The following is a 17,430-nucleotide window of genomic DNA, read 5'->3' on the forward strand; positions in this document are numbered from 1 at the left end:
TCTACTTGCAGTTCACAGCCCAGTAAATTAAGATGCCCAGCAGCGCTTTAGAAAAGAAGCAACAGAGACATTTCCACGGCTTAATCTCATGGTCTCATGTCTGACTAATGTGATGATGGATAATTTCTACTTCAAATCAGAATCTCCGAACAACTCATTCAGGAGCAAATCCCATTGATGACGACATCTTGTGAGCGCGCGTGAGTGTGTGTTCACTGTGTCAGTGTATAAGCATGTACATGTATGTGCACCTCAGGATTCCATTCAGTCTTTAACACAGCGAAGCATTCTCAGCTCGACATGATTGTTCTTAGGCGGCGGTAACCATGGTGACTCCTTAACAACTGCTGTCACCCCGTCCCTCGCCATTCTAATTTCTCCACTCCACACACACACACACACACACACACACACACACATACACACACACACACACACACACACTGCAAATAACGTACACACTCAAAGAAAGAAAAGTATGTTGCAACAGTCCTCTGGAGCCATTAAAGAGGAACACTGATTAAATGAGACACTATTCAATAGCTGTGAATGGAAAATATTCGGAAAAGCTTGTCTGGACTAAATTGTTTGCTCCCACTAATTTGATTGTAAGAGCTTACCATTTCATAAACATCTAAAATAAAAAAACAAAAAAACAAAAACAAAGAAAAAACACTGGGCAAACAAACTAATCAAACCCATCTTGCTGCCCCTGACATTTATGTCACACAAAGAAAAATGAATATCAGTATCATGCTTGGCACTCGGGTTTCTCTGTAGCACAAAGCCTGGGGCACAAATGCCTAATTAAAAATAGATATCGTCCACTGGCATTATGAATCTTTTGACAGTTATTTGAAATCGATGCAGAGTGTATGTCTGCATGAGAAGTGGGAGAGGAAATCTCTTCAGCAGCATCTCACGGTCTACAGCAGTCCAGAGGGACACACACACGGTGTTCACTGCTTTGCTTTTACCCTTTTTTTTTCTTTTTTACAAGAGAGTGGACCTTAAAAGAACAAGGATAGTTCTGTTCTCTCAGCACGGCTTTGATTCTCTCTGTCACCTCCACACAGGTGTACATACTTTATGTCTGATTCCTCTTTTCCCCTCTGATTTCCTTTACACCCATCTGTCTGTCTCCCTCTCTGACTGTGACACCCCCTCTGCAGCTCCACCTCTTTGAGCTTTCAGGCATATCTGCGAACTGCTTCCATCCCTTTATCATGAGAGTATGGAGCCTTGAAACTGACCAAATCCTGTGTGTGTGTAACCTACTTGAGGCAAAGGATAATTAAGATTACATCCTCTGGCTGATTTAGTTTTATTATGACACTGTGTCAGTTTTGGGGCTCCGTAAATGAGTGTGCTGTGAATAAGGAACTCATTGTTCAAGTTGTCACTGATTTCAGGCTATTTATCCCAGACTGCACTGGCTTGTGTGCAGTTGGGTGCCACCTCCCAGCTGAGAGCTAACCTTTTAGCCGCGGAGAAACAGGACACCCTAAAAAATTTCACATCAAACGGAATAATAGATGTCCCCCATGCGGGTGTTTTTTTTTTTTTTTTTGAGCCAGACAGTGATATCTAAGAGCGTATTCATAGTACTCTTTATATTAATCTTTATAGAGGAAAGATATATCAAGTCACACATATACAAGTCATGTGGTTTCACAATCCCTGGAGAACAGCTAAACAGCATAACGTTCCCAGTTCAGGACTAACAACAGGCCTGGAGCCTCTCACACATGAAATGACGACACCATTTGACTGCTACACGTTTATAGTGACCCATGCTGATGACAAAGCTATTCTCATCCAGGTGTGAAAGCAGCTCCTCAGTGTAATCTTCAGACGGTCCAAACGGAAAAACCAAAACACAGTCATCCCTCTGACATGCAACATTTAGACACAGATATTTCAAAGATGAGCTTCTTGTTTTTACAGCGATATCCAACAGTAACACGCATGAGAAAACATCTGTGGCTATATACATTAACTTACATGATCAATAACTCTGTTTGTTTTTAGTCATTATGAACAATATGTACACAGTAGCCAAGGAAGGAAAAGCCCTCTTTCCCACCCAGTTGCCCAAAGTCCCTTGATGAGAGAAGTCCCCTTTTTTGCATCGGTCACATTACAGGTACTTGTCAGTTGTTTTACTTGTTTGGCTTTAAAGAGTAATCAGCACAGATAATGCTAAGTGACTGACAAATATACAAATTAATTACTCTGCACAGGTCCAGATGTTTAAGCAAATAATCACAACGTGAGGCAGCAGTTCTTCCTCACGGCCAGGAAGGGATACACTGATGGCTTATCACATTACGCTAAAGTTGTTCTGTTCTGTTGTTAGTCTTTTGAATACACAGAACCATGTATTCAGATGCTCCGACTACAGTTGTTTGCATCCCTTCCTCTGAGTTTCCCAAGTCCCGTAACACGCATAGTGTACTACTTAGCCGAGAGATTCCTGATGGACGTTGTTACAGTACTGGATGTTATTGGCAAACTGTGGCATAATACAGCTATCTAATGACAGTCATCATGTGTTAATTCGTAGTAGACAAGATATCAACAAGGCAGACAGACAAACTTGTAACCATCTTTGCTAAGATAACAAGAAGCATATTAGCAACTGATAAGCTTCACAGAGACAAAGATTGTAACCAGACAGTCCACGAGTCCTATTTTACTCTTGAAATGATCCGTCACTCGGATGCATCTCAGTACAGTGTCATGTCTCTGATATCACTCTGATAAATATTCTCTGTTCCTGTGTTCAGCAAGGGTAAGGAGATCAGACAATGGATCCCTTGGAGGAGGACAGGTGGATGGAATGGATGCGGGTGGCCAGGGTTTTCTCCAGGTCCTGTAGGATGTCACAGCCAGGGCTATCCGGAGGAGCGTCGTACAGCAGCTGCTTAAAAGGCTCCAACTCGATCAAGATTACCATGTTCTTCAGGAAGTAGCCCTCTATATAGGATGCCAGGTCTGGAGCATCAAGAAACTGTAATAAAAAAGGGGAGAACAGGTTGTTTTTTGCTCTGTGAAAATGCATACTTTCTGAGCATCAGCGAGAATTTCGAATTCTGATCGCACCTTGGTGTGGTTGTAGATCTCCACACAAGTTTCTGTGTTGATGTTCTTGGAACAGATAATTTCGCAGTGCCTCTGTAGCGCCTCCAGCTGGAAGAACTTGGCTGCAGACAGAAGCTGCAATAAAACCGCACGCAATTAATATCACACTGTCACGGTCTGCTTCCCAGTTTCCCTCGGCCCCCGTCTCCAGCCCCTGTTCAATTCTCCCAAGTCGTGTTCTCCCCTTCATTTCCCCAAATCTGCCATTCTCCATCTATCCACCAGGTGTCTCCAGACTTTTTTTTCTGTCTATGATTCCACTTGCTCACCTGTTCCACATTTGTAATTTTATGAGTTTCCCTCCTCACTCACACATCTGATCCCAGTTCCATCAGCATCCAAGCCTGTATTTAAAATCACCTTTTTCATCAGTTCCTTGTGGGTTCATCCAACATTTGTTTTTACGTGCTTTCCTTTGTGCCATCTACCTGAGTTTTGTTTTACCTGTTGCATGTTCCTGCTTGTTTGCCCGCCTGCTTACTGACCCATCTGCCTGTTTGTTCATCCATCTGCCTGCAAGCCTGTTATTTTTCATTAAAAGTTACTTTACTTCATCAGCCTGCCTTGTGTGTCTGTGTTCGGGTCCTCCCTGCCAGTGCTGATACCAGCAATCCTGACTTACAATTGACAATAATCATTAACTCGAACTGCTTCTGTGTATCCATAGTGGACATTGACATAATGAAATGTTTTGTAGCATAAACACCCATATTTTACCGTATATAACACAACTTCCATCATTGTGATGAAATTCAGGATAAAGACCTAACCTCCATAACATCAGTGTTTCTGATGTGCAGAGCTTCTGTTCCTCCACAGTACAGATACTGCATCACCAGCTGAAAGGAAAAAACACACATTACACAGCTCCTACACAAACATAAATACAGTAGAAATTTATAAAAGGATGTAGTATGAGTATGTGGTTCAAGTGTAATTTAAAAGTTTTATTTATAGTAAATATATTACCTGAAAAATATGATATTTGACATTGCTGATTTCAATGCACGTGTTTTCACCACAAGGTCTGTTTGCAAGAAGAGATTTGAACCTTGAGAGAAAGAAAGGAACGTAAAAAAAAAGAGAAATATTACAGCCTTGGCCCGGAAAGATAAGTCTTACTATAATTTAGTCTTAGGTATTTAGGTAATAATTTAATCATGTTCCTAACACCGTGAATGGGAATAAACCTGAATACTACAGTACACAGCCACTTACAGCATAGAGAACAATAAGCCTCAAATAAACCATGTAACCCAGTAATGAGTTAGTAGTGGTGAAATGAGTTTTCATGCGTTATTTGATGTTTTCTCTGAGGACATAATGTCAGCAACACATCTGAGTGATGTGTCATTTCTCTTCACTATATGACAGGACTGACTGGTTATCGACAATGTAACATGACAAAAGAGTGAAATGGACATCCTGTATATGTCCCAGGGGCAGGCTAAAATGACTTTATGCATCAGCAGAAAGAAATGTACATATCTCAGAGCGCCCAACTTAGCCTTACATATCTCACCATATATAACAGAATCCTGTTTATTGCATATGTAAATTTCCTGTGCTTGTGTATTTTGAAAGCTGGTGCGCACACACATACCTGTTGGAAGCCGTGAAGAGCAGGACTTTGTGGGCGTAAAAAGGTTTCCCCTCCACCAAAAAGGTCACATCTGACATCTCCTTATTGTTCAGGAAGTGAGGGTCTGCAAGACATATGGTCAGAAAAACGTGATGTTTTTCTGATAATCATAGAAAAGAAAAACAAAGAAACGGGGTGTACAACTTAGCCTTACTACCCATTCTAAACACATTTCAGCTACACATTGTCAGTATGTTTACTTTTTTTTTATTTTTACAATTTTTGTTCCACTCTCTGAACACTAGATGGCATTATGTGCACTTTTCATTTACAGTATCAAACATGTACTAGTAAAATACATCAAAGATTTTTTTATGCTGCATTAATGCTGTATTTTCTTTACACTATTAAACAGCACAGATTTTATAGTAACAAAAATAATAAAAATGATAAAGGCAGGGTCTCACCCAGGCGAGACGTCTGCTTCCTCTTGATCTCTGCCAGTTTGGGGATGGGGTAAGGGCCGTAACACTGGGTGAAGATTGTAGACAGCTGCTGGCTGATCACCTCATTCTGACAAAACACAGGCAGAGAGGCAAAACAACGGAGGGTGAGGAGAGCTGCTTGGACGGGCATTGCTCAGCTCTGCAGGTCTGCCTGCGTGTGTAACATTCAGGAGTCCGTGTTATGCAAGAACACATGCACACGCTGTTGACGCTCCTCTCCTACACAAACATCCCCTGACACAATTATCAACAGAGGGAGAGAAGTTACACTTCTGTGGCCTTTTATCAAGCTCAGCATTGGCTTTATTCAAGCAGATGTTCCAAAAAATCACATATTTGAGTCTACTCTCACACCTTTGAAAGGGGATCAGATGAATCCCAGGCTTATTTCCTACACCCCCAGTTCCTCAGAGATTACTGTGATGGAGAACCCTATACCGTAGGAGTGTGAGAAAAAGAGAGAAAGGAAAGAGAGTGAGACAGAGTGAGATTTTCTTACCCTTACGTGCCTAACTTTCCTCTTATTTCCTCTTGTGTGTGTGTGTGTGTGTGTGTGTGTGTGTGTGTGTGTGTGTGTGTGTGTGTGTGTGTGTGTGTGTGTGTGTGTGTGTGTGTGTGTGTGTGTGTGGTGGTAAAACTGAGGGAGAAAAGAGGTGGTAGTGCCATTCAGATGCAGCAGTGGTGCGCAACACTACAAACCCCACGTGTGCAGTCAGGCTGCTTGCTCTTACTGAGGCGTGACGCCAACAAACAGCTATTCAGAGGCACCTATTCCACCAGGAACAAATATGCATTTCTGCAATTTCCCCCCACAATTCACCAACCGGAAACAATATGTGTGACAGAGATTTATAGTTAAACTGAAGGGCAAACTAGAAGCGAAACTGCTGAATGAAGTTTTCAGTGGGCTGAGACCACAGTCTGTGGTTGAGACAGCAGACCAGAGGAAAGATGAACGGCCTGTACCTTGATGTCTCTGGTCCTCATGGTGGGGCAAACAGTGCCAGGGAGTCCCCTGAGGCCCTCATAGAGATGAGGGTCACTGGCCCGGCCATACATCAGCCAAGACACAGACAAGGACTGACACTGCTGCAGTCCACTGAAGGCTAGCATGGCCCGAGTGTGTGAGAGAGAGAGATCCAGTCGATATGGGATGCACATGCATGCGAGTCTCTGCAGGTCTGCTTGTGTGTTTTATTTATGTGTTTATGTGTGTGTGTGTACCCACTGCAGTGTCTTTTTTTCCCCCTCATATCAGCTTTGACAGCAAGACTCATCACGCCAGCAGGGCAGTGCTAAGCCAGGGCAAAGAAGACAAAATAAAACAGAGGTGCCAGATGGGACAATGATGAGCTGTTTTAGATCTAATATAACCTATCAAGGGGATCATGAAATTAAGTAATGAGACAAAGCCCTAATCTAATGAACAGAAACAGAGAGGAGCAGGAGGCATATCATAAATCATTATCATTTTAGGTAATTGCTATTGAGTAGGCCTCTGGGGTTCTGTCAGTTTCTGTGGAGCTGATGACTTGACTGCCCAATGACAATCACACATAAAGAGAGGAGGAGGAGGAGGATGCTGTGGTTCAGTAAACAGACAGGAGAGCGAAATATGAAGAAAGATGTGTAAACATTTTAAAAACAGAGATCAAAATGGAGTTTTGGTTTAGAAGTTCTATTCTTTTATTTATTTATTTTTTACCACAATGATCCCAGTAGTACCTGAAAAAAAAAAACCAATGTGATTTAACAGGTGACACAGACAGTGCAGTACCTTGCTGGCTCTGAGGATCTGGAACATGAGAGGCAGGCCATGCGTGATGAGCTCTTCAGTGTACTCCTCTTCTTCGATGCAGCTGAACTCTTTTAGAAGACCCTGGATCAGAGGTCGGCGGTGCTGATGGAAACACGTCCGCAGAGACTCCAGCCAAGTGTGCAAAGTCCACGGGACCCCTGGGAAATGGTTACAGAGGTAAACGCACATGAAATGCACAAAATACGCACAAATGTGCACAGAGAAGGTAAAAATTCAGCCTTTACAATGTGATACTGTAGAATATGCATGCAAGTGTTTAGAGAAACTAACCCAGGCTCCGTATATCTATGGTGATGTCTACATGCCCATGCTCTGAACTGTGGTACATGGCTTCTTTCAGGGCTTTCAGTTTGGCCTTTCCTGTTCGGATCAGGTCAATCTGAGACGGACTTCTGCCTTCCAGCTCCGATCCTTCCGCCAGAATCTCCTCCAGGGACAAGACATCCCCCTTCCCTGTCTCTGTGTGGGACAACAGCTTACGAAACACGTTTCTAGAAGAACAAAAGGACAAAAACAGAAAACAGATTTCACCTGATTGGTTTGCACAGGTTACAAGACCCTATTTAATTGCTTTTCATTTCATGGGTTTATGGTTTGTCTCCTGTCTAAAATCACCACAAAGTGGCAACACTGTAGAAAACAGGTGCATTTGTATTAGTAATACACACCACTAAGTACTTTGAAAGTGATATGACAGTCATTTAGTTATAGTCATGACTGTGATAGACCATGGGCAGTAGGAAATGAACTGTCTCTCACAGCTTTGATATCTATTCCTGCATAAAATTGCGTTTTAATTAACAAGTATGCTTGGATAAACAAATGCCATATGCATATCAATAAACAAACAAAAAATCCTTAGGGAAAACAATGCTCACTTTATGCAAATAGGCATGAAAAGCTTATAAAGAATTGTAGCTTTGTGGAATGGACGATTGAAATATTTTGGCGTGAAATAGAAATGAATGATGGGATATCATGTAACAGTCTACACCAATTTCTAAGACCTCAAAACTTCTAACTTCAACTGAAACTGACATTTATAAGTTGGAGGCTGAATCGTGTCCAGCAACAATGTTTTTAATCTAATGGTGCATTTGTTGAGAAATTCAGTTTTGATTTGTTTGCTTCCCTTGTAGGTACGCTGGCTGTTTCTGTCCTGTAATATTTGTGGCATTTTGAGAAAACAGGATGAAAGATAGATTAGCAACAGCATTTATGTGATAGGCCATGGCCATTTTTTTTCCCACTGGCTTATATTTCACACCCTTTGCCAAATAAAGCTGATTTATTGTTATTATTTATTCACAGTTAGACAGACTTACCTGTTGTGTACCAGCTCTGGCAGAAATTACATAACAAACAAAAAGTCTTACGAAAGAACTATTTGCATACAGGCCAGGGTTATGGATTATTAATATTAAACAAATGTAAAACGTTGCTGATGCTTCTCAGAGTACTTGTAGCAAATTTAATGCAAACTGCACAAAGGTGAGACTGAGACTGTACTGTACTTCATTAAGTCTTTCTGGAGTTCTCCAGTATATTCTCAGACAGTAACATCTAATGACACAAACAAGTTCAACAGCTGAGGTGTCAATTTCATGGACATGCTCTGCTGAGTTTTGTTTGTGCCCAAATAAGATAATTTGATATATACGCAGTATGAACAGTGAGTGTGTATTCATGATTAGACGTTAATGTGTTTTGTTACCTACCTGTGTCCGTGAGCTGCTGCCAGGCTGTAGGAGTTCATGTCTCCCTGCGGCGCGGTGGAGATGCCATTGCGGTACATGGTTCCCACCATGGGGTCGGCCCCCCGCTCCAGCAGCAAACTCACCAGCTCAAAGTTACCTGTGCATGAAAAACGATTGGCAAAACTTATATACACAAACCCACACACAAACAAACCCAATAAGATTAAACCGGAATGTGACAGCGAGAAAGATGAGAGTGAGGCAAACGCTGGATCATTGGTTCTGCATGTGCGCCTCTATTTGTCTTTATTTTTCCAGCCCCCCAGGATAAATATGCCTCTAAAGTCGTAACTCAGCCAATGATCACACTGACAGTCAGGTGTTGTTATCAGCTGGTTATTGATGACCAGCTGGTGTTGTCAGTGTGGTACAGTACAGTTGGACAGGAGGCAGAGGACGGGGGGAGTCACGCTGCGTGTCTGTACCTGCAGCAGCAGCCAGCTGCAGTGGGGTCTCTGTGTAGTTCTCCATCCCGTCCTGCAGGGACCCCTCCACGTTAGCTTTGGCATCCAGCAGCAGCTGCAGAGGTCGGGTGGGGACATGGAGTAATATGATGGGGGAGAGAGGGAGAGAGGTAGACAGAGAGATGAGGGTGAGGAGGAAGAGTCAGTTGGCTAATGAGTCAGATTTGGAGTCAGGTTGATAATGACATTCTTTCATAATGTTTCCACTATTTAAAGGAATAGTTCAACGAAAATTGTTTTTTTTTTTGTTTTTTCGTTTCGTTTTGTTTTGTTTTGTATGAAAGTGTATTTCCCAAAATGTCAATCTATTCTTTTAATGTTTGCTGATATTTCTAAATGTAAATGCAGCTGTAATTACCTACATATGAGTTACAATTTGATATCAGGCTAAACGGTCTCACAAATCTGTTTTATTATTTTACTGAATCGTCATTCTTAATTAAACAATAATTTGTTGCTGATTTTATATTTAAAATCGCCGTCATATAACACTGCTCGTACACTGGCTGCAAAACATTTATCACTGATAAATGATACTGCAGACTTGGGGACTGGGGAACAATATTTTTTGTAAATGAGAGAATGATCTCAACAAACTCCTGGAATTCATAACTGTCACCTACTGAAATGAAAAATGCATTTATAATGTATATCTTTGGAAACTTAATGCGAAATGATCACATCTTTAATGAAAAAACATCACATTTATAATTTCACTCTGAATTTAATCTTTTCTAACTTCTCTCTCCTGTCTGATATCCTCGGACATCAGATTGTGGTGTAACATGGCTTAAACTGTTTCCATTAGAATTTAATGATTCAAAATCCAATGAACAGATCGTTTAGGGGACAAACTGAATTAGTTAAATGAGTTCGATAACAATTAGACCGCTGCGTTTCCACTTTCCACTCGCTAAATGGAGTCTGATCCATTTACTCAAAAATGCAAATTGACAGGAGAAGGCTATATTCGACACAACGGCTCAGACCTAAAGACTGACTAAAGATAAAAAGATTAAAATGGCACATCACACAAATGGCATCTCATTAATTGGGAAAAATTAAAAATATAAAAAGAAAGAGAGACAGGAGAAAACTCGTAGTGGAGAACCATTATCATCATCACCACCAAGAAGCTTTGATGACAAAAATGACAATGATGACCAACCATGAGCTGAAGCACAACGAGAGGTCATGATGAGAGAATCACAGGTGAGAGAGGACGTCACTACCTGCACCACAGGCACATGTCCGTGTAACACAGCGAAAGTGAGGGGCGTCGCCTGCCGTGTTTCGGGAAAGACTGAGGGGTGCTTGTGCACTGAGTTTGGCACCTGGGGAAGGGACACAGGTAGGTGGGTCGGGTAGGTTGGGTAGGGAGAAAGGTGAGGGAGAGAGATACGAAGCCATTAAAACTACTACATGGCCTACAGAGCACAAAATAAGCAGCTGCAGGGAGGAGAGAGGGAGGACAGGAAGCGCTACAGGAGAAACTAGAGTAATTAACTAGGAACCCTGGGGCTCCAGAGGACATCCTGCCACCGTGTTCACCTTCTAATGAACACGATGGATTGATCTGTCTAGTTAGGCCTCGTCCTAATGGTTTCACTCTGATCTCTTTGTTCTCCACTGTGGGTTTCTCTGACAAGGCTCTAACCTGACCTCTCTAAGGCTCATCTCTCTGGTCAGGCTGAAATGAATAACTATGAGCCTGAGTGAAAGTGTGACATACATGAGACACAGTCACATGAGCAAAACACAAAGGAAAATGTTTGTCTTCGTACAGCTTTGGGGAAAAGAAGAAGGGCAGCTGGGAGGCAGCAAAGACACATGTAGATAAAATTATTTGCTAACACGCTGCAATAAAGCCTGCAATTAATAGTTTAATAAAATACTTACCGGTTCCTACTGCACTGGTATTTAAATGTACAGTAGGTACAGTGGAAGAAAACTAGAAGATTATCAAGAACTATGGAGTAATAACTGAGTTGTTACCAATCATTTTAACTTAGTATTTAGGGAACATTTCGAGGCTGTCCAGCTCACATCATAGGCAAACGATGTTTGTCTTTAACTGTTCAAATTTAAAAACTAGACTCAAAACCAAATGCATGAGATGAATCTGAAAAGTGGGACTTTACATGTTAGTGGACAGCGCTTCGTGCTCTGGCCAGGGGCCACTAATACGGTGGACTACAAATCAACTATGACACAATGGCTGATGGGACATGCTGTTGCTGAGGTGACTAATGAAGAGCCAGATCATGAGGCTTTAACTGAGCCACCTCTCTGACGTCTGCGCAGAGTCCGAGGATGCCAGCTTGACTCCCTGTGGGCTCTGTGAGGAATTCATTTTGCTTTAAGTCAGGTGACTTTTTGCTTATCACTTTTTTTTCCCCTGACAGAAAAAAATGACTCAGCAACAAACCTCTGCGTCATTTTATGCTCAAAAATGCAATGTAATTTTAATGTTTTTATGCAGTGCTACATATTCCTCCAAGGTGGCAGGGCAGTCAGTGCTTCATGATCCTTAGATCTTATGCATTTAGCAGCGTGACACATGGGAGAGAACAGAAAAGGGGAGATGAGGGACGACAGGTTTGGTTTTCTCCAATTCAGTACCACAAATAATCACATAAATACTTACACACCAATAAATCTACTCTGTGAGACCCTTTGTGTATAAAATTGAACATATTCAAGAATACAAAAGTTGAAAGGTCTTGTCAGCACCTGTCTTCTGTCATAAAACCTCCTCCTTCTTGATAAATACAAAGCTGATGTCTCCCACTAACAAACAAACAAACACTGGGTAGATCAATTTCACTATGATGAAAAAAAAAAAAATTTAAGATGTTCATAAGGGCAACATGGACTCCAGAGAATAAGGGTACACCCTTATGCCAAAAAGGTGATTTATGACCCTAATTTATGACCCCCCCCAACCCCCCACCACGTGGCGTAAACCCCGCCCCTTTATGACGTCGCTTCTTAACTCCGCCTCTATGACATTCCCTTCAAGACAACATGAAACATATTTAAACAAATATAAATAAATTAGGGGTGTTTGATGTGAACATTTGGGTGTGCTTGATGTAAACATTTGGGTGTGCTTGATGTAAACATTTGGGTGTGCTTGATGTAAACATCGGCTGTAGGTCCTTTCTCCTTGTGCTGTGGTCACATGGAAAAGAGTGCTAAGTGACAGAGTTTCAGATCAAAGGGTCAATATGCAATGTTGTAGACTCTAAGGCGTCTCATGACGCATTTGTTGTTTAGGGTGCATCAAAGAAAAATAAAAACAGAGAAAGGTATGTGCAAGCGAGAAAGTAACATCGGTACATTGGGATCGGACTACACTGACTCATGGTAGGAATACGAATTTATCAGCTTGATCCTACGGCTACTATAAAATTCAAAAAAAAAAAAAAAAAAAAAATCAAATAAAACATTTAGTTTTTTCTTAGAGGTTACTGTTTGTGCCGAAATACACTCTCCTCCGCATGAAAACTTGTTTACCAGTCTCCTCAGAACAGCTATTCATTTAAACGTCTTATTTTTAAAATTATTTAATGAGGGTTTCTCTTGTTAAAAGTGACTCCAGAGGAGCTGGAAGGCCTCAACTTAACGCAGTCAGACTACAGTAAGAGAGTATCTGAATCATAAAAAACAGCTGTTGACAACAAAGAGTTGTATGCAGGTCACTCACTATAAATACTTAGAGATTTAGTAGAGCGCGCTGAGCGGTGTTTTGGTTGATCGGATACGTCTGTCGGAGTGTGCGGACGAGACAGTGGGGACGAGGATTTTGTGCCGACCGTCCGTCGGTCTAAAAACCGTCTGAGACTCCGCCGTGTTAAGCGTCAACATCAGTGGCGGTTTTTGGCACGGGCGAACCGGACAGCCACCCGAGGCGGCATCACATGGGGGGCGGCACAACCACGTGAAAAGAAAATCATCTGCACCGCTAAGCTGTTTTCTATTATCTATCATATTACTGTCTGGGAAATTGGCCAATTCGCGCCGTCCCCATCTCCCGGCATGCACCACCAGCATATGCATGTAGAAACGGCACCCTGACTGAAGGTGGTGGTTAGGTTGGAAGAGTGTGGAAGTCATCCCTAGTGACGGTCCTCTAACACTCGAGGCTCCCACACATGTGAACTGTACCAATCAGGTGATTCGTATGACGTCTGAAGCACTGTGGTTTGGTCACTGACGTTTGAAGCAGGTGAGTGCTTCAGACGTCATACGAATCACCTGATTGGTTCGGTTTGTCATGTGAATCACGTGGCGGGATCGAGTGTGTTCAGGGATAGGATAGCTCTGTATAGTGGCGGTCATTTGAATTTTTCTTTGCAGAGTAGGTTGGTTTGTTGCGGTTGTTAGGTGTTATGAGAGTTAGTAGTGTTGATAACGTATTTTTGGAGAATCAGTGTAGATAGAGCAATAGATATATAATATATAAATTATATAGATATATAGTCCTATGGGTTTTTTCCAAGGCTGGGGAAATAGTTTGTAAAAGAAGAAACCGTTTGAGCCCAAAAACTGTAGAAAAACTGTTATTTCTTAATAAAAACTCATAAACAGTTACACAAGCACACCCACTGCCCTGTTCTTTGAGCAAACTGCCCTGTTACAAGCACACCCTCTTTACCTACGTACATGTACTATGTATCTAGCTTCATGATAGACTTGGAGTCAGACGTGTGTGTTTTGGTTAGGAAAAATCACGTGATTTTTACTGCTTTACTTTACTGCTTCATTCGGTATCGAAACCCTGTCATTGGTTTAGTTGTCTTGCAACAATGTAGCGTGGGCTCGATTCCCGTCAGAGCTGCGTGTTATTTAGCTCATGAATTAGTCAGACAAACCATAAAAATGTGAAATAGCTACGTTTGTCCGCAGAACAAAACGTATCAGTCTCACAATTAGGGCCTGAAAAGTGTGAAATTGTCACTTTTTTTCGTCCCATTCTTTTCTATTGGCCTGCCGACGGGTCTGCGGGTCTTCTCAAAATAAAAGCATGGCGGCCATTCCTTTCATTCTCAGTGTAAAATGCATTATTTCAAGATTGTTTGGACATAAAAAAGCCTTTTGATGATAGTTCTAGTGAGAAATACACATTAAAATTTCACAATATTCATTCAGTTCTTCTAAATTATCTTTGTTTGTTATTACGATAACAAACAAACCAAACCATTGTTATGTGGTTGCTATGGACACTGCCACAGAGGAAACCAAGTGGCCTGTTTGTGATTGTATATATTCGTTACATTGTGAGCTGTTTCTGTAACTGTTGATGACAATTGACATCCGTTCAATTAAAAAAAAAAAAAAAAAAAACATAACGGATTTTAGTGCCCCGGGGATTGCATATATATATATGTGCGTGTTATTTAGATCATGAATTAGACATTTGGAATGAGATCACATTTGCCATCTGGGGACTGAACACCCAGTATTAAACATCTTTTAAGACTATTTAGACTTGTATTAGGATATCGTTGTTTCCTACAACTTGGGTGTGTCTGTGTGTATATATGTAATGAATCTATATGTCTTATCTATATCTAATGTTTTTAGGATTATCTATCTATATACCTATCTATATAACTCTTTATCTATATCTAATTTATATATTATATATCTATTGCTCTATATACTCTAATTCTCCAAAAATACACTATCAACACAACTAACTCTCAAAACACCTAACAACTGCAACAAACCGACATACTCTGCAAAGAAAAATTCAAATGACCGCCACTATACAGAGCTGTTCTATCTCTGAACACACTCGCTCCCGCCACGTGATTATATATATAATGGCTTGGTTTGTTTGTTATCGTAATAAAAAATAATTTACAAGAACTGAATGAATATTGTGAAATTTTAACGTGTATTTCTCACTAGAACTATCATCAAAAGGCTTTTTTATGTCCAAACAATCTTGAAATAATGCATTTTACACTGAGAATGAAAGGAATGGCCACCATGCTTTTATTTTGAGAAGACCTGCAGACCTGTCGGCAGGCCAATAGAAAAGAATGGGACAAAAAAAAGTGACAATTTCACACTTTTCAGGCCCTAATTGTGAGACTGATACGTTTTGTACTGCGGACAAACGTAGCTATTTCACATTTTGATGGCTTGTCTGACAAGCTGGCCGATTGGCGTGAGCTCCTGTCTAAGTGTAGAAATTGAAACCGTCAGCCAGGGGGCCCGGCTGGCTGGCTTATATGGCAGGCCGGCCAAGGGGTAATTTTGAGCCCGTCTGTCCTTCGGGATTGTACGAGGTATGGCTGTGACGTTGAGTCTGTCTAACAGCTCCGCCAGCCAATGGGTATGATCAAACCTGCTTGCACAGCTGGTTTGTTTGACAGTGGCCGGCCTGTCAGACAAACCAGCTACTGGGTGCGATCGAGCCCTTGTTAAAACTAAAATGTTGGCCGGAGGGACTGCTTGCACGGTTGGCCTGTCTGACAGGCCAGCCGATGGGCGAGATCAAGCCTACCTGTACGTCTGGCTTGTCTGACAGTGGCCGGCCTGTCAGATAGGCCAGCTACAGGGCGCGATCGAGCCCCTTTTTTTTATCTAACTGTACAATTGAAACATAGGGGACCTGGCTAGGTCACTCCCTTTGCTAGTGATGGCTGATTGAGGCTTTGTTGAAGCTTCGACACCCAGAAAATGGTTCATTACCCGAGGCTTCAATGACACAGTACTCGAGTAGGACATCTAGTGGTCAATAAAATGAAGTGCAATCAAGATGTGTCATTTATTGGTTCATGAATTGTTTGTGATTTGATTCGGCATGCACGTTCTTGTTTGACTACACTACATGTTTGTATGGTTTCAAGCTGACACAATAAAATACAAATATTAAATATATATATTAAATACATAATGCTAAATAACACGCAGCTCTGACGGGAATCAAACCCACACTACATTGTTGCAAGACAACTAAACCAATGACAGGGTTTCGATACCGAATGAAGCAGTAAAGTGGTTCATACGTCATAAATCACGTGATTTTTCCTAACCAAAACACACACGTCTGACTCCAAGTCTATCATGAAGCTAGATACATAGTACGTGTGCGTAGGTAAAGAGGGTGTACTTGTAACAGGGCAGTTTGCTCAAAGAACAGGGCAGTGGGTGTGCTTGTGTAACTGTTTATGAGTTTTTATTAAGAAATAACAGTTTTTCTACAGTTTTTGGGCTCAAACGGTTTCTTCTTTTACAAACTATTTCCCCAGCCTTGGAAAAAACCCATAGGACTATATATCTATATAATTTATATATTATATATCTATTGCTCTATCTACACTGATTCTCCAAAAATACGTTATCAACACTACTAACTCTCAAAACACCTAACAACCGCAACAAACTAACCTACTCTGCAAAGAAAAATTCAAATGACCGCCACTATACAGAGCTATCCTATCCCTGAACACACTCGATCCCGCCACGTGATTCACATGACAAACCGAACCAATCAGGCGATTCGTATGACGTCTGAAGTACTCACCTGCTTCGAACGTCACTCAAGTGCTTCAAACGTCAGTGACCAAACCACACGTTGGTACAGTGGTTCAATACAACTGCCTCATACGCTGCCACGCATGTGTGGGAGCCTCGAGTGTTAGAGGACTATCACTAGGGACGACTTCCACACTCTTCCAACCTAACCACCACCTTCAGTCAGGGTGCCGTTTCTACATGCATATGCTGGTGGTGCATGCCGGGAGATGGGGACGGCGCGAATTGGCCAATTTCCCAGACAGTAATATGATAGATAATAGAAAACAGCTTAGCGGTGCAGATGATTTTCTTTTCACGTGGTTGTGCCGCCCCCCATGTGATGCCGCCTCGGGCGGCTGTCCGGTTCGCCCGTGCCAAAAACCGCCACTGATGTTGAAGCTTAACACGGCGGAGTCTCAGACGGTTTTTAGACCGACGGACGGTCGGCACAAAATCCTCGTCCCCGCTGTCTCGTCCGCACACTCCGACAGACGTATCCGATCAACCAAAACACCGCTCCGCGCGCTCTACTAAATCTCTAAGTATTTATAGTGAGTGACCTGCATACAACTCTTTGTTGTCAACGGCTGTTTTTTATGATTCAGATCCTCTCTTACTGTAG

General features: G+C 41.8%; 1 protein-coding gene across 2 annotated transcripts in view; it reads right to left on the reverse strand.

Annotated features, from left to right (window-relative positions):
• Positions 1-1,653: 1,653 nt before the first annotated feature.
• btbd11b (BTB (POZ) domain containing 11b) overlaps positions 1,654-17,430 on the reverse strand; it is a 70,093-nt gene continuing 54,316 nt past the window's right edge. The window contains exons 7-17 of one of the 2 annotated variants that reach the window (XM_041039208.1): positions 10,505-10,606; positions 9,234-9,327; positions 8,770-8,905; positions 7,322-7,542; positions 7,010-7,188; positions 5,194-5,299; positions 4,748-4,850; positions 4,114-4,195; positions 3,915-3,983; positions 3,106-3,219; positions 1,654-3,013 (exon numbers count right to left, since the gene is read on the reverse strand). In XM_041039208.1, coding sequence (XP_040895142.1) covers positions 2,804-3,013; positions 3,106-3,219; positions 3,915-3,983; positions 4,114-4,195; positions 4,748-4,850; positions 5,194-5,299; positions 7,010-7,188; positions 7,322-7,542; positions 8,770-8,905; positions 9,234-9,327; positions 10,505-10,606 — 1,416 coding nt within the window. In that variant the 3' untranslated portion in view covers positions 1,654-2,803. The remainder of the gene's footprint in view (positions 3,014-3,105; positions 3,220-3,914; positions 3,984-4,113; positions 4,196-4,747; positions 4,851-5,193; positions 5,300-7,009; positions 7,189-7,321; positions 7,543-8,769; positions 8,906-9,233; positions 9,328-10,504; positions 10,607-17,430) is intronic. The other variant, XM_041039209.1, reaches the window with a different exon arrangement.

The sequence above is a fragment of the Toxotes jaculatrix genome, chromosome 5 (genome assembly GCF_017976425.1).
Source record: "Toxotes jaculatrix isolate fToxJac2 chromosome 5, fToxJac2.pri, whole genome shotgun sequence".
Lineage (NCBI taxonomy): Eukaryota > Metazoa > Chordata > Actinopteri > Toxotidae > Toxotes > Toxotes jaculatrix.